Source organism: Sceloporus occidentalis, unplaced genomic scaffold (genome assembly GCF_023333645.1).
Source record: "Sceloporus occidentalis isolate IW3139 unplaced genomic scaffold, rSceOcc1.0.p SCAF_6, whole genome shotgun sequence".
NCBI classification, from domain to species: Eukaryota; Metazoa; Chordata; class Lepidosauria; order Squamata; family Phrynosomatidae; genus Sceloporus; species Sceloporus occidentalis.
The window spans coordinates 36,877,734-36,904,738 of NW_028316986.1; the positions used below are offsets into that span (position 1 = coordinate 36,877,734).

General features: G+C 38.6%; 1 protein-coding gene across 8 annotated transcripts in view; it reads right to left on the reverse strand.

Annotated features, from left to right (window-relative positions):
* The window catches only part of LOC149310619 (estrogen-related receptor gamma), a 575,297-nt gene that overhangs the window by 56,782 nt on the left and 491,510 nt on the right, over window positions 1–27,005 (reverse strand). For all 8 annotated transcript variants that reach the window (XM_089529318.1, XM_089529314.1, XM_089529315.1 and 5 more), the window contains one exon: window positions 21,083–21,244. In XM_089529318.1, coding sequence (XP_089385444.1) covers window positions 21,083–21,244 — 162 coding nt within the window. The remainder of the gene's footprint in view (window positions 1–21,082; window positions 21,245–27,005) is intronic.

The following is a 27,005-nucleotide window of genomic DNA, read 5'->3' on the forward strand; positions in this document are numbered from 1 at the left end:
TAGTTTACAATTGTAAAGTCCCAGCACCACCATAACCAAATGCTATTTCTATGAACTAACCCTGTATTATTCTGCACACAAAATACTGTTTCCTGTGCAACTTCCCTACACCCCACTCCAACTCACTCCAAAAAAACAACCCTTTATGCATTTTTCACACACAATGTTTTGAACCATGAAGATTCTTGCCTATCTAGAATACTATTCATTGGGGTATCCTAGCAACTGATAAATCTATTTTTTCTATTATTTCATTAATCTTTTCAAATATGATTTCCACCTGTACTCTTATCAGTTGAATGATGAAGGGCATGATTTTTAGTGATTCCTCTTTACAGTGAAGTCTCTCAACTCCATTTTCAAATCTGCTCTGGATAGTTGGGGGTTCCTATAGAACAGATCTGGGGGAGATGCTGTGGGGTGGAAGGATCACTGGAATATGTGTTCTCCCCATTTTTCTTATGAAAGCATAATATTACCAAAGAGAAATTTGTTAGATCAGATTACTGTTAGATAAATCTTCGTTTTATTAACTAAAGAAATGTGATGTGGAATTAGCCCTTTCTTTCATCTCATAATATAATTTAAACAACTACTGTGATTTTTATTTTCTGAAATCTGCTTGACAATTTAAAATGTCATCTACTTAAAGCCTGTGATGTGTTCTTCAATTTCTTATATTTCAAAGTGAGATATATTTACTTATCTTTTAATTTAGCTATCTACAGCAAACTTGAGCCAAAGGTTAACTTTGTTCATTTCATCAATAAAGGCATTCACCCTTGCTAACAATTCTACTATTGCGTTTTGTTGTTGTTGCTTTAAAATAGTGAGGTTTAAACTATAAACCATAGAGCAAGAGCTGCTTATTTTAAAAGAGATGAGCAGAAAAGTTATCATGCAATGGCAAAATATAGGAGCGCTACTAACAGAGAACACATTTGTTCTCTGGTGGAAAGAAGCCCTAAAAGAAGGTTACTACATCACATAGTATTAGAAATGAAGGATCCAAAGTACTGTCTTAGAAGTCAGTTTGATAAAACCTCAAGCACACACTATTACCTTCCTCTGTTCAGGCTGAGCACTGTCACCTAGATAGTTCTTTGCTCCACTTCCCTATACCAGCACCTAGGTCAAGGCATGTGCCCTGCTGGAAACGTGCTGATGTCCTGTGGGGGCCTTGTAACTCAGGTAATTAATCCTATTCCAAACTAGGTTAAGCAGGTGGGGAACCTGCAACACCCAGAGAGAAAGTAGAAGCTCTTTAAAGTATTTAACTGGGGGCAGCTTAGCTCAAGGAACTTGACTGGTTCATTTGGCTGACCTAGTAATGTAGGTATAGACTCTGTCTGCTCTAAATCCAGTATGAACAAATATTGCTCCCCCACTGCTTTCCACGATGTACAACATCAACCTGTGGCATTAAGACTAACCTTATGTCCTCCACCCACTTCTGTTAGACTGAGAGCGGGATGATTAGCTGTGACCTGGTTAGTTTTACAGTTAACTAGACAGATCCAAGGTTGACTGAAGATAAGAAGTGAGTGATTTGTTTTTGCTTTCCACGCTGTGTGCCCAAAAGTTGATTCTTTCTTTTGGTAACATATCACACTTACTATTTATAAGTAAGTATGCTCGTTAAGTAGTACAAGCATACCTCAGTTAAAAAGCCCCTGGCAAAGAAGTTCCTTTTCAGAAAGGCTTTTTCATCTCCAGCCAGCCCCCAACCTTTTTCTCCTTGTCCTCTATTTAGTTGGAAGTCTTTTAGTAACATCGACACTGAGAGATGAAGGAGGGCTTGAAAAACAAAGACTTTTGATGTCAGATTGCAGTACTCTGCCTGCAGTAAGCAATACAATACATCTTCAACTGGGAAAGAATAGAATTCCACTCTGGCAGATCCTGCTGTACATGTCTGTGCCTGCCTACAATAAGCAGGGTGAACAGGAACTGCTTCCAGATTTCCTTTCTAAGCATGTGTGAATGGCTAAACAGAGAAATAGGAGGACACCAGATAAGCCTACCTCACCAGCTCCCCCAAGCATGTTAAAAAGAATAGATCTAGAAGTCTGGCCACCAATGTATAAATCACTAGAAATGTGGAGGGTGGGGTGGGGTGGGGTGGGCTCTCAGCAATACATATTGGAAGGTGCTTTTAGGTGGTCTTCAAAAGGTTCAAAATATTTTCCTGACTCCTGCATAGCTTGCTCAACCTGCTTGCTTCATTTCATACATGTATTTTGCTTGTTTTGAGTAAGAAGTAAACTTGGTGGAATTCTTTTTTTGTGGTGTAGGAACATACCCCTGTTCTCTCTGTGTTATTTCTTGCCTCTGGTATCAAATTTTCTGTTAAAAAAGGAAAGACCTTTTATATGATGTTATATTGTTTGTAGATTATTTTAATTGTTTTGAATTTTACTAAAATTTTAAATGTTTTTAATCTGTGAGCCTCCTTTGGTTCCTCCTGAGAAAAAGGCAGTATACTAATGAAATAAATAAATAAAATAATAATGAATGAACTGAGGTATTCCTGTACAAATGAAATAAATAAAATAATAAATAATTAACTGAAGTATCTCTGTACACAGACAGACAGACAGAAGGGAGGCAGGAACAGAAAGTTTCCCTGAAAGTTGGCTGTACAATACCACTATAAGGTAGGCTACTATTACAGTGTCATCAAAAAGATCAGTAATATCAGCAACCAGAACAATACTTGTAGAAAAGGTATTTAGACATAGAAGTGGAAGCTTGCCTAAGTTTATCCCTTGAATAAATTAAATCCAAAATCCCCAGAACAGTGATACCTTTATTTGGCCAAACCAAATTCTCCTGTATGATTTTTAACACCTTTGCCAAATGGAGAAGCCAGTGAAGCTTCAAAAGCTTGTACAGTGGACCCTTGTTATACGCTGGGATTTGGTTCCAAGATCCCCTGTGTATAACAAAATCTGTGTATGCTCAAGTCCCATTAAATATAATGACATAGCAAAATGGTGTCCCTTATGAAAAATGGAAAATCAAGGTTTGCTATTTGAATTTTCTTTTTTATATTTTCAAACTGTGGATGTTTGAATCTGTGCATTAAAAATCTGTGTATAAGAAGGGCTGACTGTATCATGCATTTATTAAAAAACCATGTATAAGAAGGGCCGACTGTATCATGTATTTTATGCATTCCTGGTTTGGTCCGCTGGGCGCTGCCTTTAGACGGCTGCGCCCAGCGGACCAAAGGAGAAAGGGGCCAAACGGCCCCTTTCTCCTTCTCCCCGCTGCCATGGGGTGTCCTTGGGGCTTGAAGCCCCAAGGATACCCCTTTCCTGGCTGCAGGGAAGGGGCCTTTTGCCGCTTCCCCACAGCCCAGAAAGCAGCGGATCGGGGCTTCAGCGGCTGCCGCTCTGGCCGCTGAGGCCCCGATCCGGCGGGGAAAGGTGCGCCTACAGGCCGCCCCAAAGGGGCAGTCTGTAACGCGCCTAAGTTAGTGGATTGTCCATCCAAATGTGGCTCTGCTTCAGGATGTTTATTCCATGAACATAATGTAGTGTAGAGAGCCAATAGTAAAGTTCAGAGGCACAACAGGTTTACACCCATGACTCTTGATATAGCAAGTAATGCACAGTAGATAATGAGGAATTATTAGTTAGAGCAGAACCAGAATTAAGGACAGTTGCTGCAGCCTCTCTAGTAGAGCCAGGGAGTGGACTAGCAGAAAGCATGGTTGTGGACAAAGCATTTACCAAAGCAAATTCCTCTCCTACAGTTTTGCTTAAATCTCCAAGGGAGCACTATTCTAAATTCAAGTTTCCAAAAAGAGAAGAACAGGCTCAGTCCTTCCCTTCAGGGACCAAACTAAACAGAGGGATGTTGGATGTACATGCTTTCCTTCAATCAGATTTCCAGCCCCACATGGAAGAGACAGTCCAAGCCTGCTCAATGCAACCAAGATCCAATGGCAGAAATACAATATGCATACTGCATATTCTGCTGTATTCCGTTTCAATACTATTTATCCAGATACATGAGGCATATGGTTTTGGAAAACATAAATAATGTGACTGGGGCCTCAAATGCTTGTCGAATAATACAGCCAACTTGCCTCCTGCCCTATCGTTACTCACCGTTGTACTGAAGTTTTATAAGAAATGAACATGAAAATGTTGCAGTATTTCTAGGACTGACATGCTGTCTCTGCCACTGTACAAATAGAACAATCTTTGTTTCTTGCAATGTTGAGAGTACAGAAACGAATGATACAACATAGGCAGAGTGTGTCATTCTTTCCTCACTAAACATTGGCTTTCTGACAGACAAGCTTGAAGGATTGGGCCCTTCAGTACCCTTTTTGGGAGGAAGTCAATTCCTTTGTGCTGAATATACTTAGGCAGATTTAACCATGCTTCACCCTCCTTGAGCTTTCTTCATTTACACAGAATTGACCCTCTTTGCTCTTTTTAGTGTACGTGTAAGTTGTTTGGGAAATGAAGCCCCGTGAAAGATTATTTCAGCCATTTAAATTGGTATTTTATAGCACTTTCCTAATTAAAAGTCATTTAAGATGGCTGAAAATTGCACTAAATTATGTGGGAAACAGCATGATTTTAAGGAAATAATATGTCTGTAAATGCCTAGGATGCCCTGCTATATCTTGTGTGGCACTCCAGATGCTCTCCCATTTGCAAAATTCCACCACTGCTTGAGTCTCAGGTCAATTTTGAGGTCAGACACTGCAGCAGCTGCCCTATTAGATTTCTTACAAATGAAGTGTGTGGGGGGAGAAGAGAGTGCAGTACCATGAAAATAAGAAAAAGGAAGCACTTTATATTCTGTTTCTTTTGTTAATAAGGTCACTTCTCTATGAAAATGAAAGGAAGGAACTCACAGTGCAGTCTGCTAACCCAGCAAAATCAATGTAGTACAAACAGAAACAAAAGGATAATGGCACCACCTCTAACTGCTCAAGCCTAAACTAAATAGGAATACTCAGAAGTAGGTCTGGTTGAGTGAAACCTAATGCAGATTAAAGGTTGAGGATGACAGCATGATGGTGAGTGAATCTCTCACCCTTAAAGTATAATGTGTATACACATGTATACAATCCGTTGGTTAATGTATAATAATGGCAGTTTGCATAATAATGAGAGACAATTGCCGTGGTCTTTTATACTGCTTGGCCTCTTGGCTTTGGCAGCAGCAGCAGCAACAACATGTTACTATCTTTGATGACTTTGTAAAGTACTGGTAACATTGGTGAGTATGTATTTACACTATAAAATCATTAAAAGTAATGGACTCATGTATCTAAAGGACTGCATGCTCCTCTATCACTCCCCTCATGTATAGGATAGGGCAAGTAACAGCTTGCCTTCGGAACTATATATATAAATTGATAGAAGATTTGATTCATTGGTTTTGCAACTACTTGCATCACTATGAGCTGCTGTCAGATCGCCTGGGTAACTGCAAGTAGTTGCAAAATCAATTAATCAAATCGTCTATCAAATTAATTTTTTAAAAAAAGAATCATGCGCCCATAGGTCACACCACAAGCACAAAGGCAGCACTGAAAGGGGCTGGAATGGTGGGTCTACCAAAAACTGAGGACAGATGGTAAACACTCCTCTGCCATTAGTCCCTTCCCTCCAGAATGATGCAATTCAGATATGTTGTTCCCACTTGTTGAACACACATTGGAACTGATTCTTTTCAAAAGAACTGCCAAAGAAGTAGTGTCAGGAAAGAGCAGGTTTTTTGCATTTGTCTCGCTTCATCGTGATTGAAACCAATCACAATAGGATTGGAATTGGTTTCAAATGGGAATGCCGGTCATATAACGCGATCAGCAATTTGCTTTAAATCATAGTGAGAATGTGACCTATGAATGGAAAATGGTAGAGGAATATCAGAGAAAGTTAGAGTTAGTGAAAGGGTGGTAAGAGAAAGAAGGATGGATAATTCAGAATACAGGAAGGAGGAGAAAGAATGAAAGAAAGGGAAAGGAGAGGAAGATAAGGAAGAGATTGGATAAGTAGTAAAGAAAATGAAATTAAGAGACAGAAGGGATAGAAGAAATGTATAAGGTTGAAGGATAAAGTGAAAGTGTAAGAAACTGAAAGATCATCAATACTGATTGGAATTATAAGATAAGAAATATAGATGAATGAAATATAGATGAATGTTAGTAACGTGTGTTGTAATATTTGAAAATATGTATGTTTTATATTGTTATGCTGATATGATTGTACCTATTTTATGAACTATGTTTGTATTTTAATATATTTAGTGATCAAGTGTACAATAATAAAACACAGAAACATTGACAGACAGATAATGCTTAAACCACCCATATAGATCACATTTATGTCATTTAACTTTAATCCCACTGTGACTAGCCTCCTTTACATCATTAGATATTTATTGAAGTAGATATTCTGGTGTATGTGTGTGTACGCACGCATGTATGGATATATGAAATGGCATTTAAATAACAAATAGCAACTAGTATACAGTAGCTTTGTCTATTGATGAATGGCTACTGTTTTATTTACAGTTCACTGCATTGGATCCAGAGGTAGTCATACATTGAATCTGGTTCCAGCTCATTACTTTTAACATGCCAAGACTACTGGGCATCAGGAAACAAATGTATAGGTAGAATTTTTTTTGCAGATGTGTCATATCCATCCCTTTATGTCTACGAATACTGGGCATTGCTTTAAAATATACTTTTTCAAACTTTACTATCCTGACGTTTTTATTGTCGGCAGTGGGGTCAGATGAATAAAATCTTATTATGCAAAATGTACCTGTCCTAAATGTGCAGCCCCTGCATCTAATTTTGGCAAGCCATTTTTGTTATGTTTAAATGCATCATGTTTTCAACCAAGCAATGATATCTTTTTATAAAAAAATGAAAAGAAAAGAAAACGGTGCCTGTTCTGTGCATCCAGCTGCCACACAATTTATATCTCTTTCCTCTCCTCTTTGTTTTTCAGCCATTTTCCCTGAATGTCAAAGTCAATTTAGTGCATTTCACTTTGCTGAATAAATCAGAGGCGAAATCCTTGCTAAAAGTGAAAATTTGATTTGCTAAAAGGAGCTTAGGGCAACTATTAATCAATATATCCAGAGTGTCAAAGCTAAGGCCATGATAGGCATGCATTCATTTGGAGATTGGTTGAAGCAGATAAAGGGGGACATTGTTGGGGGGGAGTACAATTGCTAGTGTGTGTGTAAACATGGACATATTCACAGATGTTTTGAGGAACAGAAAGGAAAAAGAGTAGGTTTGAAAAGAGATGAAAAGAGAACTCCTATAGAAGCAGACTAAGAAAGAGTGTGATTTGCCAACAACATACAGCTTCTGCTCTGAATAAAAAGAAATGATAGAAAGATTTAAATCTTCTAACTTCATTCAATCCAAATATTTTACTTAACATCATTAAAATATGAAGAACTCCAGTAGCTTTTAAACTAGTGTTTAACAACTGATAAAAAACATCATTAATCTGGGACTGTATGTAACCATGCAGATATTCATGTCTGTCTGGATATATATGTATGTGTATACACTGTGTGTACACACACACGCACACCAGAGATTTTCAGTGTTCCATATTATCCCTCTGAAGTAAGATGCTTAAATGAAATTTCCAGCTTTAAAACACACTATAGCATTATGTACTGAATACATATATTTTTATGCCACTCTTGAACTTCAAAGCATGGCTCAGAATAAAAACTATAATTGATGAGACAAATGAAATAGATCTTATGAAAACATCAAAAACCATGGAACAACAAAGTGGCACTGGAGTTCTCTGATAGAGAAGGCTAAATATCTCAAAAAACTACAAATCCCAGAATTCCATAGCATTGAGAATGCCAGTAAAAGTGGTGTCAAACTGCATTATTTCTGCAGTGCCAATGTGGCCTAAAATCTCCCCTGAGCAGGATTAAAATGTCACTTAAAAACAGAAGCCATGAATGACCATTTAAGTAAAAAGGTTCTGCTCTAGTACCAAAAAGAGATCATTTTTTTGGCTTGTCTTCTAAAAATGAGGTCTCATTCACCAGCCCAAGGGATGGGGGGGGGGGGGGGGGCTGAAGAAGGACATCAGAACTCTGGCCCATCAGGTGTTGATGGACTGAAATTCTCATTAGTAGTACTTAGCACATTCAAAGAGAGCTGGATTGGACTACAACTCTGGAGACCAGGGTCTGAATCCCTGCTTTGCCATGAAAATTTATTGGGTGATTTTAGGCAGGTGACACTCTCAGAATCTGTGTATGGGAAAGATAAACTCCTTTTGAACAAATTTTGCCAATAGATCCCCATGACAGATTCATTTTAGGTTCATTCATTTAGATTAACTCACAAACAACCTGAAGACACACGAAAAGTACAACTAAAGGTGATGTGAACTGCAGTCCAATGAATTTTCTCCAGCCTTGACCTAGTCTTTAATCTGGCTGTTGCATTTCACATTAATTCGTTTTCAGACAGTTTTCTTCAAAGCAAAAAAATATAACTTTCTAGTTAAGTTTATTCTGGGAAAAGGTGACAAAATTCTTTTAAAAAATAATTTTATCATTGTTTTAAGATGAATTATGACTGAAATCAGGTTGCAAGGATGCTTTCATCAGATTATTAAAGCTGGAAAATCTCAACAACTATAGATTAGGGGCTAACATTTTTGAGCAAGGTGCATATAATAGCTGATCAAATGAAGGCATTAGATAAAAATGATTTTCTAGACCGGGGATTGATGGCTTCTGGCCTTCAAGATGTTCTTGGACTGCGGCTTCTATCATCCTCATATTTGAACAGATTGAAAATAATTTGTTGTGAACTGCCCTCGAGTTGATCTTGACTCATGGTTAGCCAGTGGATGAGGCACCTCCAAGCCCCACTGTCCTCAGGTTCTGGCTTGCAGCCTCACTGGCTGAATTGTAGCATCTGGAATATAGTCTCCCTTTCTACTGCTCTCTACCTTTCCTAGCATAATTCTCTTTTCCATCATAATGTGTCTAAAGTATGACAGCCCCAATTTAATCCTCCTGGCTTCCAGGGAGAGTTTGGGCTTGATCTTGAACCCATTTGTTTGTCTTCCTATGCATCCACTGTGTCCTCAGCACTCTTCTCCAGCAACACATCTCAAATGAATTGATTTTCTTTGTATTATAGAATCATAGAATTGTAGAGTTGGAAGAGACCACAAGGGCCCTCCAGTCCAACCTTTTTGAAAGTATTGACTTCACTGTCAAGCTCTTACATCCAGGCATGGTGATGATGGAAACAGTGGCTTGGACAATCTTCACTTTAGTGTTCAGAGTGTTTAGTATCTGTTTACACTTTAGGATCTTGTCCAGTTCTTTCATAGCTGCCCTTCCCAAGCCCTATCTTCTTATTTCTAGACAACAGTCATTATTTTGATCAATATTTTATCCAAGGTATGTGAACTTTTTAACTATCTCAATGCTCTCATTATCTAGGGTGAAATTTTGTAGAACTTCCATGATCATTATTTTTGTTTTCTTAATGTTCAACGTTAAGCCTACCTTGGCACTTTCCTCTTTGACCTTCTTCAGTAATTGCTCCAGGTCTTTGTTGATTTTTTAGGTTGTTAATTTTCCTTCATCCAATCTTCACGCCTCCTGCCTCTGAAACTAAGCCTTCTCTGTGTATGATATTTTCTGCACATAGCTTACGTAACAAGGGTGATAATGTGCAGCCTTGCCGACCCTTTTGCTAATTGGGAACCATTTTGTTTCTCTCTGTTCAGTTCTGATGGCTGCCTCTTGCCCTGAGTATGAGGACAATCAGATGTAGTGGCACTCCCATTTCTCTGAGAGCATTCCATAGATTTTCATGATCTATGCAGTCAAAGGCTTTGCTGTAGTTAACAAAACACATATAGATATTTTTTTTAATTCTCTGGTGCACTCCATTATCCATCATATGTTTGCCCCTGAAATCCCTAGTGCCTCTTTCTTTCCTGAATCCAGCTTGCACCTCTGGGATTTCTTGCTACATATATGGTAGGAGTCTCTGCTGCAGAATTTTGAGCAAGACTTTGCTTGTGTGGGAAATTTGAGCAATTTTGTTTTCAATGACAGACTTATTATGAAAAAAAACCCAGTTTGCATAGAACTGCTTAGTGTATGTGTGTGTGTGGAGGGGGGTAGATAACAGAGCAGAAAGCAAGTCTTCTTGCACAGATACCTGCAAATTTTGTACAAAATTTTCAGCTCAAAAGCTTATTCTCCATGCCAATATACACTATAATAGCCAAAAACATTTTAGAGCCTTACCTAGTTGAGTGAAAATACTCTGGGTTTTTTTTTTCTTTTTGCTCCAATGGGTATATTCATACAGAAAGCCAAGTAGAAAAGCTTAATCAGGGGCAAAACAGATCACCCCTTCGTGCTGCTTTCCGTGCGGCTTGGGAGCACAGCATTTACATGATGCATGCCCCCAAGACACCCGGAAGCTGGCTTCATGCTGCCTGGCTGCCCACATGTGGGCCAAGTTCCAGGCACTCCAGCAGCATGGTGTTTATATACCTCACACCGCCGGAGTGCCTTAAACTTGGGCTGAAAAGCCAGCTTTTTGCTGGCGCAAAATGGAGCGGCTGTTTACTGCTTCTTTATCGGCTAGCAAAAAAGTGGATTGGGGCCACAGTATACAGTTGCTGTGCCCCCAATCTGGCTTTGTCAGGGGCGGCTTCAAGCCACCCCTTCAAGGCAGTCTGTTTCACCCCTTGGTGCCTGCAATTCCTACCTTCATTCATCTTTGACTAGGTTGCAAAGAAGAGTGACAGATTTTTTTGTATTCTCAATGAAAGTGCATGTCTCAAGACTTCAAAATAACACCATCAAAATGAAAAATAACTCAACATGTGATAGACTAGATAATGTTCAATAGACTACATTATGTTTTAAAAATTGAAGTTTAATCCATATCTGATTAAGGCACTATTAGTAAGTGATATGCCTAACTAGGACAGTGGTGTATAAGTTGCTCTGAACTTTTCTAAAGAAAAATTGGCCCTCCAGATTTTTTTAGACTGTACCTCCCATAATCCTTCATCATTGACTCCACTGATGAGGGAACTTTTGGTTTTAAAACATCAAAAGGGCCACAGTTGCCTATCTTTCTCCTAATGATCAAGTTTGTACTTTTAGGTTCTTGTTTGTAACTCTCTAAGGCTAAATTCAAACATGAATTCAGCTTCATTTGTTCATTATTTGTTTACTTCATTTGTTTACTATGTTAGATATACTATGCAAATATTATAGCTTTATATCTCTGCACTGGTTGCACTATATGAAGTAACCATAAGCCTTCACATTGCCTAACCTGTAGAAACAAACGTATCCTAACTCTACCAAGTGGCTACAGCAGATAAATAATAAAACATGTCTGGAAGCCTTTGAAGGCCATTTATTATTTAAAAAAAATACACATACATGCGCATGCACACACACACACCATTTTGAGATTAGGAATAATTTAGAATAATCCAGATATAATGTTTTCATACCAACTAAAATTAATCTTAAGTGTAAAAAGTTGCATTGGCTAGTTGATGGCATTTTGTGTCTGCAAAACAAAATGACAGAGAACATTTTGTCTCTTAAACTTCCTGTTATGCACATTTAAAGAGCTTAATGTTTCCTGCTTCCACTTAGTAAAAGGAGAGCATTGCACATTTTTGTAGAATGCCAATGAGACAGTTGCATTACAGAAACAATGCCTAAGTGACTTTGAAAATGTGGTCAGACATCAGCAGAATCCCATCTCATGGAAAAAAATAGCCTTTATTCTTTTAAGATGTTAAAAAGCAAAACTGACTCTTCTCCAAGTGCAATGCATAGTAAAACCACCAAATGCTTTCAGTATCCAAGTTAGGTTTTGTAAATCTAACTCAAAGCTTTATCTAGGTCAGCTAATGTAGGCATTATCTTACTGGAAACAAAGCAGCCTTAGTGCCTTCCTAAATACTTGTAGTATTTTACTAACGAAGTTACAGTACATAAGAATATTTTAATATGACACAAAGAACAACAATAGATCTGACGCTGGGCTGATAATCTTCTTATCACACCCTGTGAAACCTAGCTCTAATATTTGACAGTGTGAGCGTCCATTACTCTGCAACCTATTCTATAAAGGCCAACAATGGAGAAAGAATGAAGTGGAGTGTGGAAGAACCTCCATATCTACATAAAAGAGATTAGAGGCGACAGCATTCCATTTTACAGCTCAATCATATTGTGTTAGCATGCGCTTATCCGAGCGCGGATGAAATTGAAAGAGAAATAAAAAAGAGCCAGGCAGATAGAAACCAGAAAAGCGAGGCATGAGCAATTTCCAAGGATAGAAAAAGATGCTAATGGTGGGGCGCTGTCATTCTTAAAAAGGACTATTAGGGCACCATCATCTGTTCTTGTGCCTTTACGCTCCTGTAACTAAAGTCAAAAATTTCCTAATGCCACTGTGATCATTTTCGTCTGCTGATAAGATCTGGTCATGTATCATAACAATACTTTTCATTTGTTTGATTTAGTAATGCAAGTAAGCTTATTCTATACAATGATAAACCCTTTGAATATATGGGTGTGCCTCTCTGTGTGTATGCGCATTAGTAGTAGGTCCCTTTCTGTAGAACTGTGGGATCTTGTGAGAATCCTTCCTTGTTCAAGGAAAGCTTATTATGCCCAGTTCCAGTAGCATGGAACTGTCAGTGGAATTTAACAGGGCAACAGAATGCAAAAAAGAAAAAAAAAAGAATCATGAACTGGAAGGCATCATTCAAAATCTTGAGGAAATGTCTCCAAAGCAAAGAAGTGAGAGCAAATGTCTATGGAATACAATGGTACCTCTTCTGAGAAATTAAGAATTTGAATTCAAAATTTCATTTGACCTGTTAAAATCATGTCAAGTCACATGACAGAAATTCATGTAAAAAAACAACAACCCTGTACTACACTGAACATCATTCTTAATTTTACTGGTTGCAAATGCTACACAAATTCCCTTAGATTACTATCCTACACTAATTGTGAGTAAGTTCTAAGCAAACAGGTTCAGGTGCAGGATCTCACTGTTAAATATACTTTGAAAAGGAAGCTTGCATGGAATTGGATCAGGATTTGCTTGGACATTATGGCCTATAGTCAATTGTTGGACATAGATGAATCAATTGTTGAGTGGTAATTCAAGTCAAGCCTACAATTATGCTTTCAATGCAAGTTAGTTTTGTTATTCTTGTGTGCCTTTTTATGACTTCCAACTTACGGCAACCCTAAGGTGAACTTATCACAGGTTTTTTTCTTTGTTTTTCTTTTTGGCAAGATGTACTCACAGGAGCTTTGACATCAGTGGCAGGGTATTTACTGATGCATTTATTTCCAAACATTTTGTAAGCCATTGTGAGGATTCTTGTATACAAAAGGCAGGATACGTTTTCTTAAAGAAATAAAACAAATTAAGATTTTTTTAAAAAATAAAATGTGTGTATATATGAAAAAATAGCAATTCTCTCTCTCTCTAACTCTCTCTCAAGATACATAGAGAACAGTGAGAGAATTTCATATATATATATATATATATATATATATATAATCAGAATATACTTATTTTATTTTATTTTTACAAGTGCATGAGAACAATTATACAGTGGGTCCTTCTTATCCACTGGGGTTTGGTTCCAGAACAAAATGGTGTCCCTTATGTAAAGTAGAAAATCAAGATTTGTTATTTGGAATTTATACTTTCTTTGAATCTTTTCATGTCATGGATGCTTGAATCCATGGATAAGGAGGGCTGACTGTGCACATAAAGAAGTGACATCATAAAAACTATTGAAGTTATTTACAAAAAATATAATCTCAATATATATAGCTTCTCATTAGTTAGAATTCAGATAAATTTAGTAAATATGTGACAGCTAGATTGCCTTCAATCACCAAATTTGATTTTTGCAGGCATGGTTTCCTGTCATTAAAAATTATATCAAACACTAAGATCACCAGTTTTTTTGAATGTATTCCTTCTGCATTTAGTATTTAGTTGATGCATGACCAGTTAGTAAGTGAAAATTTTATCAATGAGCTTTGCATTTTAAAAAAAGGCTTGCCAGAAGAAAGCTTTTGTATCCAAGTCTGTCTTCCTCTCCCTCCTGCCAAGTGCACACCAATTTGTATACTTGGCTAATAGGCCTACTATAGAATCGTAAGCCAGGTTTTGAATTTGCCTCTGATGTTGGCCTGCTGTTTAAGTATTCCTCAATAACTCACAACTGGTTCAAATTCCTAGTCTGTAATTTAGAATGCCAGTCTAAAGCACCCAACAGCTTTCATTGCTAACACTAGGCACTGAACCATTATTTGTGCTCACTCTGTCCTTCTCTCTCCCTCTCCTACTCTCAATTGCCTGCTTTCTTCCACACCCATAAGCAAGTCTATGCCATGTATCCTACTCACAGCACAAATCAAACTGATAAAAGAAATTTGGCAATCACTATGATGTGTTATCGACTGACTTCTAGGGCGAGTGCCCCCATATTGGGAAGACTGATGTAGGCATTGTCTAGAGATGAAACTCAAACTCACCTATTTAACTAGCTTTGACTTAATCTGGGGGGCTTTATTAGCAACCAGTGTAAGACAAAGTAGCTAGTATAATACAGAGTGATGTTTAAATTAGTTTACAATTTGCTTGGGCTCATCTAGACCTGCTCTGAACAAAGCCATTCAGAAATGTCAGCTGTGTTCCTAACCACTGTAACAAATTGTTGCCTGAACGCTGCACACCTAATGACTTCAAATTAGCTTCACTGCGATATTGCCTGACAGTTCGTTACGACTGTTAGTAACATAGCTGGCGTATCATGACCAATAAATTGGTTTCAGTGTGGGCTGGGAAAAGGACTTCCATCAATTTGATTAAAGAAATTACTGTAGCATTCAAAGCATAAAGACAAACTAGTTTAAGGAGACAGAAATAAGTTAACTGTACCAGAAAAACATTGCTCATGATTCAAAAGCTCGTTTATAAGCCATTTGTGATGCAAACTCTGAACAACTAAATTTCTTCTGTGAGGAAAATATGGAGCAGTTCAGAATGGCGTGTTGCTGTCCTCGTTTCTAAGCAAATTATGATTTAGATGTATATTGATTGCTGTTTATTATTTGGTTTTGGAAAGTAATTAGAATGATTCAAAATTGCACTTTATATTGTTTAGCTCCACTGGTAGAGACAGGATCTTAGCTGTAATGTTAAGGAAAGCACTGAAAAGCAAAACCTGTCTCAGAAGCAAAGCTGCATGCTGTACCATCAGTGGTAAAGGAGCACTATTCATTGGCCTGTTACAGACTGCCAAAATAAAGCTGCTTCGGGTCTCTTTGGAGGTATGCTGTTTAAATGATGCATGCATCCTAAGAATCCGGAAGCTGCACCAAAGCTGCACTCCAGTGCTTAGGAATGGAGTGTGGCTTTGGTGCGACCTCCGGACTCTTAGGACCCATGCATCATTTAAATAGCATACCTCCAAAGAGACCCAAAGCAGCTTTATTTTGGCAGTCTGTAACAGGCCTAAATGTTCTTTCTTGGTACATCCCAAAATCTTACATGCAAGCAGGTATATTAAATGAGTTGTGGATACAGGCTTCTGTGTATTTATCTGTGCCTAGCTAATAAACCACAAACAAGCAACGAGTTCATGTTTTTCCAGTCCCACTCAAGAACAAATCCTTGTCAGATTGGTTGGGATGAAGAGGACAAACTGAATACATCCTTAGCTAATCTCATTCCAGATTAGTCCTTCATGCTCCAAATTAGTTGTTATTATGGACCATGTGAATCATATGGAGAATTATAGACCATTGTTATGGGATATGTGAGTTAGGGAGAAATGTAGAGGTATTAAAATTATAAAATACTGATATTGTTGCTTTGTTCCAATAATATGGGATATATCAGAGCTCTAAATTGGACAAATTATTCTGAAGGGCTCCCATTATTCTGAGGCATATTTGGGGGGCCAATTTTTCCAGGCAAAGCATTCTCTGAAGATGCCAGCCACAGATGCTGGCAAAATGTCAGAAAGAAACTCTGCTATAACATGGCCACATAGCCCAAAAAACCCACAAAAAACAATTTGTTTAATCTTTCTATAAAGTGGTCTAAACTGTTGGTCATTGTGTTGAGGGGGAACCCCCAGCAGTTAATTGTGCATTATGTGCAGAAACACTTTATTCTGTTCCCACTAAACCTTAAGTAGCACTATTTTGAAATGAGACTGATGTATTAAGGGGCGGGGGGACCCTCAACCTTCTCCTATATTTTTTCCAGCTTTCTGGTTTTCAATCATTATCATGTTCTTAAAGCTCAGATTCTGGTGCATGGAGTAGGTCCAGATGGACTGTGACAGCCTAAAGTTAAAGGTGATGTTTGCACCATAGAAAAACGATCATGCAGCATTCAAAGCGGGTGGTGTTGTGGTCTGCCTTCAAGCATTTCTAACTTATGGTGACCCTAAGATGACCCTATAATGGGATTTTCTTTGCAAGATTTGTTCAGAGAGGGTTTGCCAGTGCTTTTGTCTGAGGCTGAAAGTGTGTGACTTGACCAACCCACCCTGTGGGTTTCCACAGCTGAGCAGGGATGTGAACCTTGGTCTTCCAGTGTGCTACTCCAACACTCAAACTACTACACCAGTGGTTCTCAACCTTCCTAATTCCATGACCCTTTAATACAATTCCTCATGTTGTGGTGACCCAAATCCATGAAATTATTTTTGATGCTACTTCATAACTGTAATTAAATAGGTGTTTTCCAATGGTCTTAGGCAACCCCCATGAAAGGGTCATTCGACCCCCAAAGGCAGGGATAGGCAACCTTTTTGAGCTGGGGGCCGGGTTGCTGTCCCTCAGACAATTGGGGGGGCCAAAGCCAATAAATAAATAAATAAATAAATAAATAAATAAATAAATAAATATTTTTTTTAAAAAATTAAATAAATAAATAAACCAGGACAAATGTAGGACAACATTTTCAAATGGAGGACACTTTTAAAAAAATGGAGGACACACCAAAAAAATTGCTGATTTTTTAAAAATGTTAATATAAATGCATGTTTCTGAGGCTTCTATAGACAATTGCCCCCCTTGCCTGCCACTTGCCCCCCCTTGCCCGCCTCCTCCTGATAGGTCAAAGGCCCCACGCCCTCACGCGAGAGGCCAAAGGCTCTGGCGGCAATCGGCAGCAGGACCGGGCTGGAGCCGGTCCCAAGGCCTTGCTGGGCCGCATCCGGCCCGCGGGCCGTAGGTTGCCTACCCCTGCCCAAAGGGGTCCTGACCCACAGGTTGGGAACCACTGTACTACACCATGCTGGCACTCTGTTCATGCTGGCTCACTTCATATTTAAATCAAGCCCACATCCATTATGTGCACCATATCAGCATGGCAGTATGATGCACATCCAGGACAGTATATCAGCTGGCTAACACCACATGTACAGTCATGCTGACACAGTTTAGGTGACATTCTGAAAATCAGCATCACAGCAAGCCCTAATTTTCTCAACAACATTTCTTGTCCTCTGCAATTTCAGGATGCTGTTATTTCAAAGCCATCCAGAGGGTGGCAGAGAGAACAAAAGAGTTCCACAAAGTATTATTTTTTTCTTTCTTTGTCCCATCCCATTTTTTTGTAATTTAAATAAGCTATGCCAAAAGTGTTGGCACAGTACTAATATAGCAATAACAATACCAATAGCAATAGCACTTAAATTTATTTACCTCTTTAAAGTGCTAAGCACTCTCTAAGTGGTTTGCAGTGTGTTAGCCAATAATACATAGTCTCATGGATGGATGGATGGATGGATGGTCTTAGAACATTACCATACAAGCTCCATTCAAAATAGGTTTGTTAAAGAAAATGGAATTATACCTATTTGTGAGCAGCCACTATTGCACATCTGCACAACTGGCTGCTTCTGCCATTGCACTCTCTCCTAACTCCCCGTTCACTTTGTCTTTCTGCCTCCTAGAGCTTTTTATTTTTTATTTTCATTTTTTTTGTGCTGTTCTGGAGTTCTGCTACTGTGGTTTAAGGATTTAAAAAGAAAGAAAGAAAGATCAGCTTGTTTGGGGATAGCAAGGAAGGGGTGACGTGGAAGAAGCAATGACCCTGGCACCATGTTTTTGCCAGTACTGCAACTGCCCCAGCACTAACATTTTGCATCTGGGGACTATTGCATTTGGGAAGTCATTGATGGGCTTCCCTTGTCAATGAAAAGGGATGTTCTAACTGTGCTTTGGGCACACAGCAAATACTGATCACAGGAGGCAGCATGAAATAAGTATTGTTAAAGGTGCTTTTTCCAGTTCTAATTGCTGTTTACAAGCTGTATGTAATAAAATCCTTTCAATGTTCACACACAGCAGGGAGTGGGAAAAGGTGCCCAAGGCTGTTTTTGGCAATCTTAGAACCCTCCAAACTTCCTGGACCTCATATTTTCCAACAATGAAAGGGCAGGGGAAAACTTGTTTTTCCTGGAAATATCAAAGATTGGCAATTCACTTTTTAAATATGTTGCATCCCCCATCTTCACTTTTTAACATTAAAAAAACAACTTTCAAAACTAGAAGAGGACTTTTGGTAACTTCTGGTTTTATTTTTGGCAGTCCCAGTGACTTCTGTCATCCCTCCCCCCATCCCCCCTGCAACTGGTGCAGTGGCCTCTTGCTGAAAACTGTATAGTTTATGAAACAAGGGTTTTGATTGCATTTTAACAAAATTTATATGTGACTGATGGAAAACATAGCCACTCCAGTTGACAAGAAGAGATGTTACAAGTAGCTGAGAGCTAAGAAACGAGATGAAGGGCAAAGAGAGAAATGGTCCAAGACCTAAGATGGATAAAAGAAGTCAAAACAGCAGGAAGATATTCTGTGAGGCAGGGAAAATATAGTGTCCTGACAGAGAGAAAAGGCTGAGGAAAAGAGTACTGTAGCAAATCAATTGTTAAGGTAAAGGGAAAGATGCAAAAGGGTTTTTATTCATCACAGGTCTCCTGGACAGGGAAGAATGTGTGCTGTTGCATGGAAGAAGGTCACACAAAGGAACTGAAAGGGTAACTAGGGCAACCCCTGGCAATTGATTTTGGAAATCATTTTAAAAAATATTATTAGGCTGTGGCAGTGGATACTGTTGCTGCTTAAATGTTTGTATTTCCAGAAAGGAAAAGATGCCAAAACATGTGTAGCTTTGGGTAGCATGCACTTCTCAGAGAGATGTGTTAGATTTGTCTCTGTTTGAGTGCTTTGATTGTATATCCCAGTATGGCAGGAGGTTGGACTGGATGGCCCTTGTTGTCTCTTCCAACTCTTGGATTCCATGATTCTATGAAGGATGAATACCATATATTGATTTGGCAAAGTCAAACCTTTTGTTGCCAACAGTGGTAACTGTGGTGGCTCCCTTGTCAGAGGATGGTGAATTCAATCTGGGGTCGGGATTGCTTTATATGAGCTATCCAAAGTGATAAAGTTATTTTGGAAATGGGGTTCAGAATCTTGGGCATTAAATCCTTCAAAGCATGGATTAAAATCTGCAGTGAATCCACTGTCCTATTGTTATGGGAACCAGCAGCTTCCACAGATTGCAAGTCTCTACTATATTGGCCATGAGTCAAAAAGGAGAATGTCTGAAGACATTAAAGCACACCAATCTCTGTGGCTAACAGCTGCCTAAAACAGCAGCTATTTTAGGATACCACAATGTGAACACAAATCCAACCTGAGTGAAATGTACAGTACAAACGTAACCTTTCATCTTGCTAAAACATGAATAGCTAGTTCATTCTTCATCTTCTCAATTCCTGGATTTAATATCTGTGAAAGGAAACAAGTGACAGTTCTGCAAACTGGCTTCTCTATTAACTCACAGAGCAGTTAATAGTGCAGTGCCTTGGAAATTTACCCAGGCATCTCAGCCCTGCTATAGAGTGTGTGTGTGTGTGTGTGTGCGTGCGTGCACGCACACACATGCACACACGTGCAAATGCATGCACACACATGCTTAGTAAGAGATACAACTTCACTGAATGTGAGGAAAGCTTAGTCTCTAATCATTAATGTTTTTATGAATTCAAAGCCTTTCAAAAATGTTGATTTCAGTTACATTTGCCTTGGGGGAAACAAAGAAAAAAGATAAACAAATATTTCTATTTCTTCTCTATGTGATATAGGTAATAAATGGGAACATTAAATCATTCTCACAAGTTGCTTAACACTCTTTGGGCTTTAATGTCAAAGACTTTGTAGACAGCTATCTCCACGTTTTGCTAAAGCAGAGACACAAGAAAATATGAATTGAAAGCAAGCCCTACTTCTAATCTTCAGATGGTCTGGAATAGTATAAAATACCATGACATTCAAGTAGAAGTCACACAAGAATTAGATTGGTGCTGCATCCATTTTTACAAACTGTCTGTTCTGCTTGAGCTATGCGGAGTAGCAACCATCAGTCCTACTTCTCGTACGCAGAATGATCATCAGCTAAATTGGATGTGAGAATAGTGAGCAATAGCTGCTAGTTTTCTTCAACTCTGGTGTTTGTTTAGTCATCATGAACACAAGGAATTAAATTCAGTTTTTCCAGAGTTTTAGCACTCCTTCTGACATTTGATTCCCAACAGATATATAATACAGACACTCATCATCCCTTTGAAATTTCTCTACCATCTTTAGAAATATCATGTGTCCATTTTATGACTGTTTGCTAGGTTGCCCTGAGGAGCGTTGCTTTCAAAGACACTCCAGGTAGTCCCAGGGCATTGTGGTCTGCTGCAGGAAACCTTTTCACATACATCTTTATATACAGCTCCAATAAGGCCAAAGTACATGCTATATGCACATGTTGCAGAAGGCAGAGCAAATTCATATTATAGTCAAATACACATAAGCTATATAGAAAAGGGGGAGGGACAGACAAAACAGTGAAATCATAAAATTAAATAAAAACAACATACATTAAAATTTTTAACAGTCACATAAAATATATATTCTGTACCTGGAATATGTTTAGCCCATCCAATGATGACCACCAGCTCTCTGTCTGCCAGGTCACAAAGAGTGGTGAGGGCCTTGATGTCACTGTCTGGTACAGTGGGATCAGGCATGGCATAGATCTTCTCTGGTTCAGCCACCAGCAAATGGGAGACAATCTTGTTATCTATAAAGACAAATCATGTTAGAGATGATCACTCTGTTTCCCCCCCCACTTAGACCTTGGACAAGGATTTTATAAAATACAACACATCAGTGGCCATGCTGGGAAATTGCAGATCAAAACATAAATTATCAGAGCTGCATTTTTACTTCTAAAAAGAGTTAGTTACATGGAGGAAAACTCTTAGGGTACACCTACACTGTAGAAATAATGCAGTTTGTCACCACTTTAATCGCCATGGCTCCATCCTACAGAATCCTGTAATTTGTCATTTTGTGAGGCATCAGAACTCTTTGGCAGAGAAGGCTTAAGACTTGTAAATCTAAAAACCTCAGGATTCCATCAGATGGAGCTACAGCATTTAAAGTGGTGCCAAACTGCTTTATTTCTACAGTGTAGATACTTGACCCATGCCTAAAGTATTACAGTTTATTTTCTATTGGATTTAGATGCGGAATAGGCTGGGGGCCAGCCATGTTTTAAAAAGCTGGAGATTGTCCCATTAAAGTAGAAAAACAGTATAGAAATATAGAGGTTAAAGATGACAAGGATTATCTCACATCTGTGGGACAAAACAGTGATGCTCCACTAAAAAAAATTTTTCCCAAGAGATTTCTTCAATATATAATTTTTCTCTGCCTCCCAACCTACACACATACATATAAACTGACATAACAGTGACAAGCATTTTGTTGGTCATTGCACATACATGCCACAATTATAAGAAATGAAAGAATTAAATATCTGAAGAATCAGAGAGAAAGTCATTGGGATTTAGAGTTGGAAATAAAATCAAGAATGTGTCAAAAAGGTTGCTGTCCAGGTAAACTTGTTTTCACACAAGGTTGGTCTTGATGACACTTGAATCTTTCAAGTAAATCTATTCTCCTACAAGCAGTTGAAATTATGTAATTTTCCACCTGGGGAAAAGCTGATAAGAATAACTCAGACAAAAAAAAAAAAAAAAAGGAAAGGAAAGTCTGGATTCTATAATTTCTGGTAACTGTCTCCAATTAGCATTTTCCATCTCAGAAACCAGATGATCTCTAATGTGAATAATTCAGTCTATAATGTTTTACAACCCCTGTTCTACAGTTAAGTGTTCAGCTTCTCACTCTAATAAAATCTTTTTAAAAAAGAACAGAAATAAATAGATCTGAATTGTATAAGCACAGTTGAGTTCATCTTAAAAGCTGTTTCACAGTAATTATCACACTGTGTGCTAAGGCATACCTTTGTGTCATGATGGAAATGGAAGACTGGCATGAATAAGAACACACCAAAAGGGTGCCATTGCAAAATGAAAACAGACAGAAATATAACATACAAAGCTGTACAGTTATTCATTCTCAAAGCATTAAGCCCAATGTACTTTGAAAAAATACCTCTTCATCAGAGATATCTATAGATAGCTGACTTCAAAGGGAGATACTCCTGAAATAGTAGATGAAAAGTGAAACCAACATAGGGGAAGTATTCAATACTCAATGCTTCTAGATAATGGATGCCGCAGGTGGTACTGTTACCCACTCTTTCTAGTAATATATGGGCAGTAACAACATTCTCACAGATGAACTGAGCCCATACTGTGACTAGGACTCAATGAATCATGAGCTATGGCTGAAAAAGTCTCAGAAACCTCAGAAGCAGCTCCATTTCTCAGAGAGAACTGTTCAACTCCTAAGTCCTACAGTCAGGCCAAAATATAAAATAGAATGCCAGATAAATAAAGGTTAATAATAATAATAATGGAGGGTGTGAATCCCCAACTCACTGAAATCTACTTATTTAAAGGACCTTCTTTGTCTGTTCAAACTTTCATTTTTCATCTAAGATCTTCTTCCATGTTCCACTTCCATTTGAAATTAGATAAATGCATGCTGCAGTGGTGGCATTTTTCTCCATTGTGGTCCTGTATCACAACTCAATTCCTTTCCCAGAAAAGCTTGGCTGGTGACAAGTTTGATGTTTTGGCTGTTGATGTCAACTTTATTTGTACAAGAATTTTAGTATATTCCATTGTCCCTTTTTCAGGGAGCCCTGGTGGCACAGTAGTTAAATGTCAGTACTGAAGCCACAAGGTTGTGAATTTGATTCCAAGCAGGGCTCCAAGGTCCACTCATCCTTTCATCCTTTTGTATGTTAGTAAAATGAGTACCCAGCTTGTTGGGGGCAATTGGTTTACACATTGTAAACTGCTTAGGGAGTGTTAGTTCAGTGATAAGCAGTTTAGAAATATACTTGCTATTGCTTTTGGTGTTGCATAGGGGTGGGAGTTTAAGGATGTAGATGCTGCATCTTTTTGTTGCTTTTATCTTCATTATCTTATTATTCTTCTATCAGTCAGCTGTCCTTAACTAAAAAGGATAGCTTATAATTTGATCAAAAAAATAAATGTATCTTAACCAAGCTGTCCTGAATTTGTAAGGATGGTATCCACAGGTTGTTCTGGAAGTTGATCCAAAATGAACATACTAACTTTTGAGTAATGTATTTATTGATTCTGAATAAGTTGCTTTTAACTGTCATAATCTATAGTGATCCCTTGATATCCATTGGGATTTGATTCCAGCACCCCCCCCCCCCCCATGGATACCAAATCCATGGATGCTCAAGTCCCATTAAATACAATGGCACTGTAAAATGATGTCTGTATATGAAGTGCCAAAAGCAATGTTTGCTTTTGGAAATTATATTATTTTTTGATATTTTCAAGCTGTGTATGGTTGAATCTGTAAATAAAAAATCCATGAACACAGACGGCTGAATGTGTATCAATTTAAAACTGCAGTAAAAAAAAAAGGCTAAATTAAATCATGAGATTCCAGAAAGATCCTCACTGAACTGGTTCAGTTCAGATATTAACTGCAGAGTTGAGATATTGGTAATCAGGTTAATATTTAAGAGTAATGAAATTATTATTTAAGATAATTAAATACATTACTATTAAAACATTACTATTTTAAGTCAGGCAATACAGATGAAAGCTTTTGGTTGTTGGCCAAAGCTACCCTCTGTATTGCCTGAGGCCCAGTACAGACAGGCCAAAAGTGGCGTGGCACCGCCTTTACGTACTAGGGTTCGGGAATGTGCAGCAACCGCATGCTCCCAAACCCTAGTACATACAGGCGGCACCATGACTGTGCAGCTCCGCCCAAACAGGGCGCACATTCATGACACAAGCACTGCTCAGCATCCATGTGTCTCTGCACTGCACTTGCATCAATGATGCGCCACAATGTGCTAATGGCATACAGAAACACACATGCAGCACATACAAAAGGTGGAGAAGAAACACTGAGGCACTTGAAATCTACTCCTTTTTTAAATCAAAGCTGGGAGGATTTGAACAAAGGAAGTTGTGCCTCGCATTGTGAAAATGAGTCTTTTAGGTAAAGGCTAGGCAACATATATTTGGTTGAGGACCAAATTCCCTTAGAAGATGGTACTTAGAGACCAGGTGCTGGTCACAAATAGGGCCAGAACCAGATGGATAATTACTGTCAGATTTCAAGACTAGTGGCTCTCAAACTGTGGGGCAGGATGCCCAGGTGAGACATGAAGCTCTCTGAAGATGCCAGCCACAGATGCTGGTGAAACAGCAGGAATAAACTCTTCTAGAACCCACAAAAAACTATGAATGCCAGCCATGAAAGCCTTCAAATTCACATTGGAGACATGATAATTGCTTAAAGGGGGGGAAGAGTTTTGGATGCCCTGATCTCCTCTTCCTCTTCCACTTCCCAAAACTTTCTGTACTAGAGGGGAAGAGAAGCATTTGGAATAGCTGTTGCTACCTGAGGGGGGAGAAGGAGGTGTGGATCAGAGCCCAAGTCGCTAGATCAGAGCCCAAGGAGAGGATAAACAAAGAGGCCTCTTGGCAGCCATTGGAAGCATCAGGGATGGCAGAAGAGTGGGGCTCTCGGTGGAACCAGCTTCCAGGAGGACCCTTTCTCTGCCCCCACCAGCACTCTCACATGTACATTAATTCTCTCACACATTCAGTTGCACTGTTTCTCTTGCTCTTTCATACACACACACACACACACACACACGGGTTGATTCACACTAATCCTCTGACCCGCTGACCCATTTCTCTGAGAAGCATTTCTTTCCGTCTCAAAAGGTGCTACACAGGATTCCTTTATCTCTTTGTTTGGAACACATTGAAGCCTCTCTCTCCCTCAAGCATATTTGGGGCGGGGGGGGGGGGATGACCACATGTAGTTGTAAGGGGAGTAATAAAGGTAAACATTTGAGACCCATCAGGAAAGGGCTTCTGAAAGCAGTCTAAGGCCTGCATAGAATTAGCCTAAGGGCTATATGTGGACCTAGGGCTAGTGCAGAATGCCCACCCTGTTTTAAACTAAAACATCACTATGGGACAGATTTAAATGTACAAGTACTTGTTATGTGTGTCCAAAACTCTCACTACCCGGTGAAAAGAAAGTTGGACAGAAAAGGGTCCTGGGTTTGCAGTGCTGGTGACTATGATGACCACTATGTTGATACTAACTAGAGAGATGCATATAAAGTAAAGGCCATTCAACTCTGCTACTAAGTAACTGGTTTAACATGAGTGTCCAAAGCCACTGCCATCTTGCCTATAGTTAGGTTGCTTAGATCCTACTGATGTCAACTGTGAGACTTAACTGTCTGACTTCAGTTGATAGCTTTCAAAACTGACAAAATTGATTCTAAAAGGATATTTTTAAATGCTCTGTTGTGTCATTTATTTCAGACTTCTGATCTCTTTGTCTTTGGTACTTTACAAATGTGTATGTCAAAAAGGTGAAGTATGTCAGTCCTTCACAAAACAAATGCAAGAACCAACTGCAAGACATCACATCAAGCATGCTTTATTATTATTAATAAGGTCTTTTTCACCAGTGACAAGAGTAACATTTTTAGTCTGCAATGCATCATTGTGAATGTTGTTGATGTGGGACAGAAAATGGAAGAGGGCTATTTTTAAACTGAGTGGACATTCTAGTAAAGTAGATTGTGTATTCAAATTAAAGATGAAGGAAACTGGGAGGGGGGAACCCCTGACTTTAGTGCTACTATTTATGAAAAGCCCTAGAAGCCAATGTTCATTGTTTCTTGGGAATGGCAAGAGCTATGCCAACAAAATCAATCTTTCCCCCAATGCCCTTCTATTATCAAATTGATTAATGGAGAATATTTATCTCATTTAAAGATGATGGATAGCAGGTTTAGTATTTTCTGATAAACAGCTTTTCATGATAAACTTTTGGTTGGGATAAACACACTCTCACACATGGTCACCCTTCCATTAATCTACTGAGTTATTATCTGAAGTTGACTTTTACAGTTCATTTTACCCCCTAAAACAAAAATTACCAAAATAAACTGGTAAATATTTTTACAATTCCCAGGTTTTCCTAAAGAAATAAACTATTAGAATTTCTAAATTCATGTGGCAATACCACCTGCGCCTACTCAGAAGCAGGTTTCATTGAGTTAAAAGAGGTTTGCTCTTCATCAGTCTATACAAGATTATATCCTTAGATTACAACCCACTACACATATATTTGGGCTAGAAGTCAGTCATCTGCACTCACTAAAGCTTACTTCTGTTGGCATGTTGCTGTAAATTAATAATGCTCAAAATCCTATATTGGCAGCAGTGTTTACTTTTTATAAAACAGTTTTAAATAAAGAGATAAAGAATAGCATATGGGGTAAGAAAATAAAATAGATGTGTGTGTTTTCCCCTTCAAAGACAAACATTTCTGTTTGT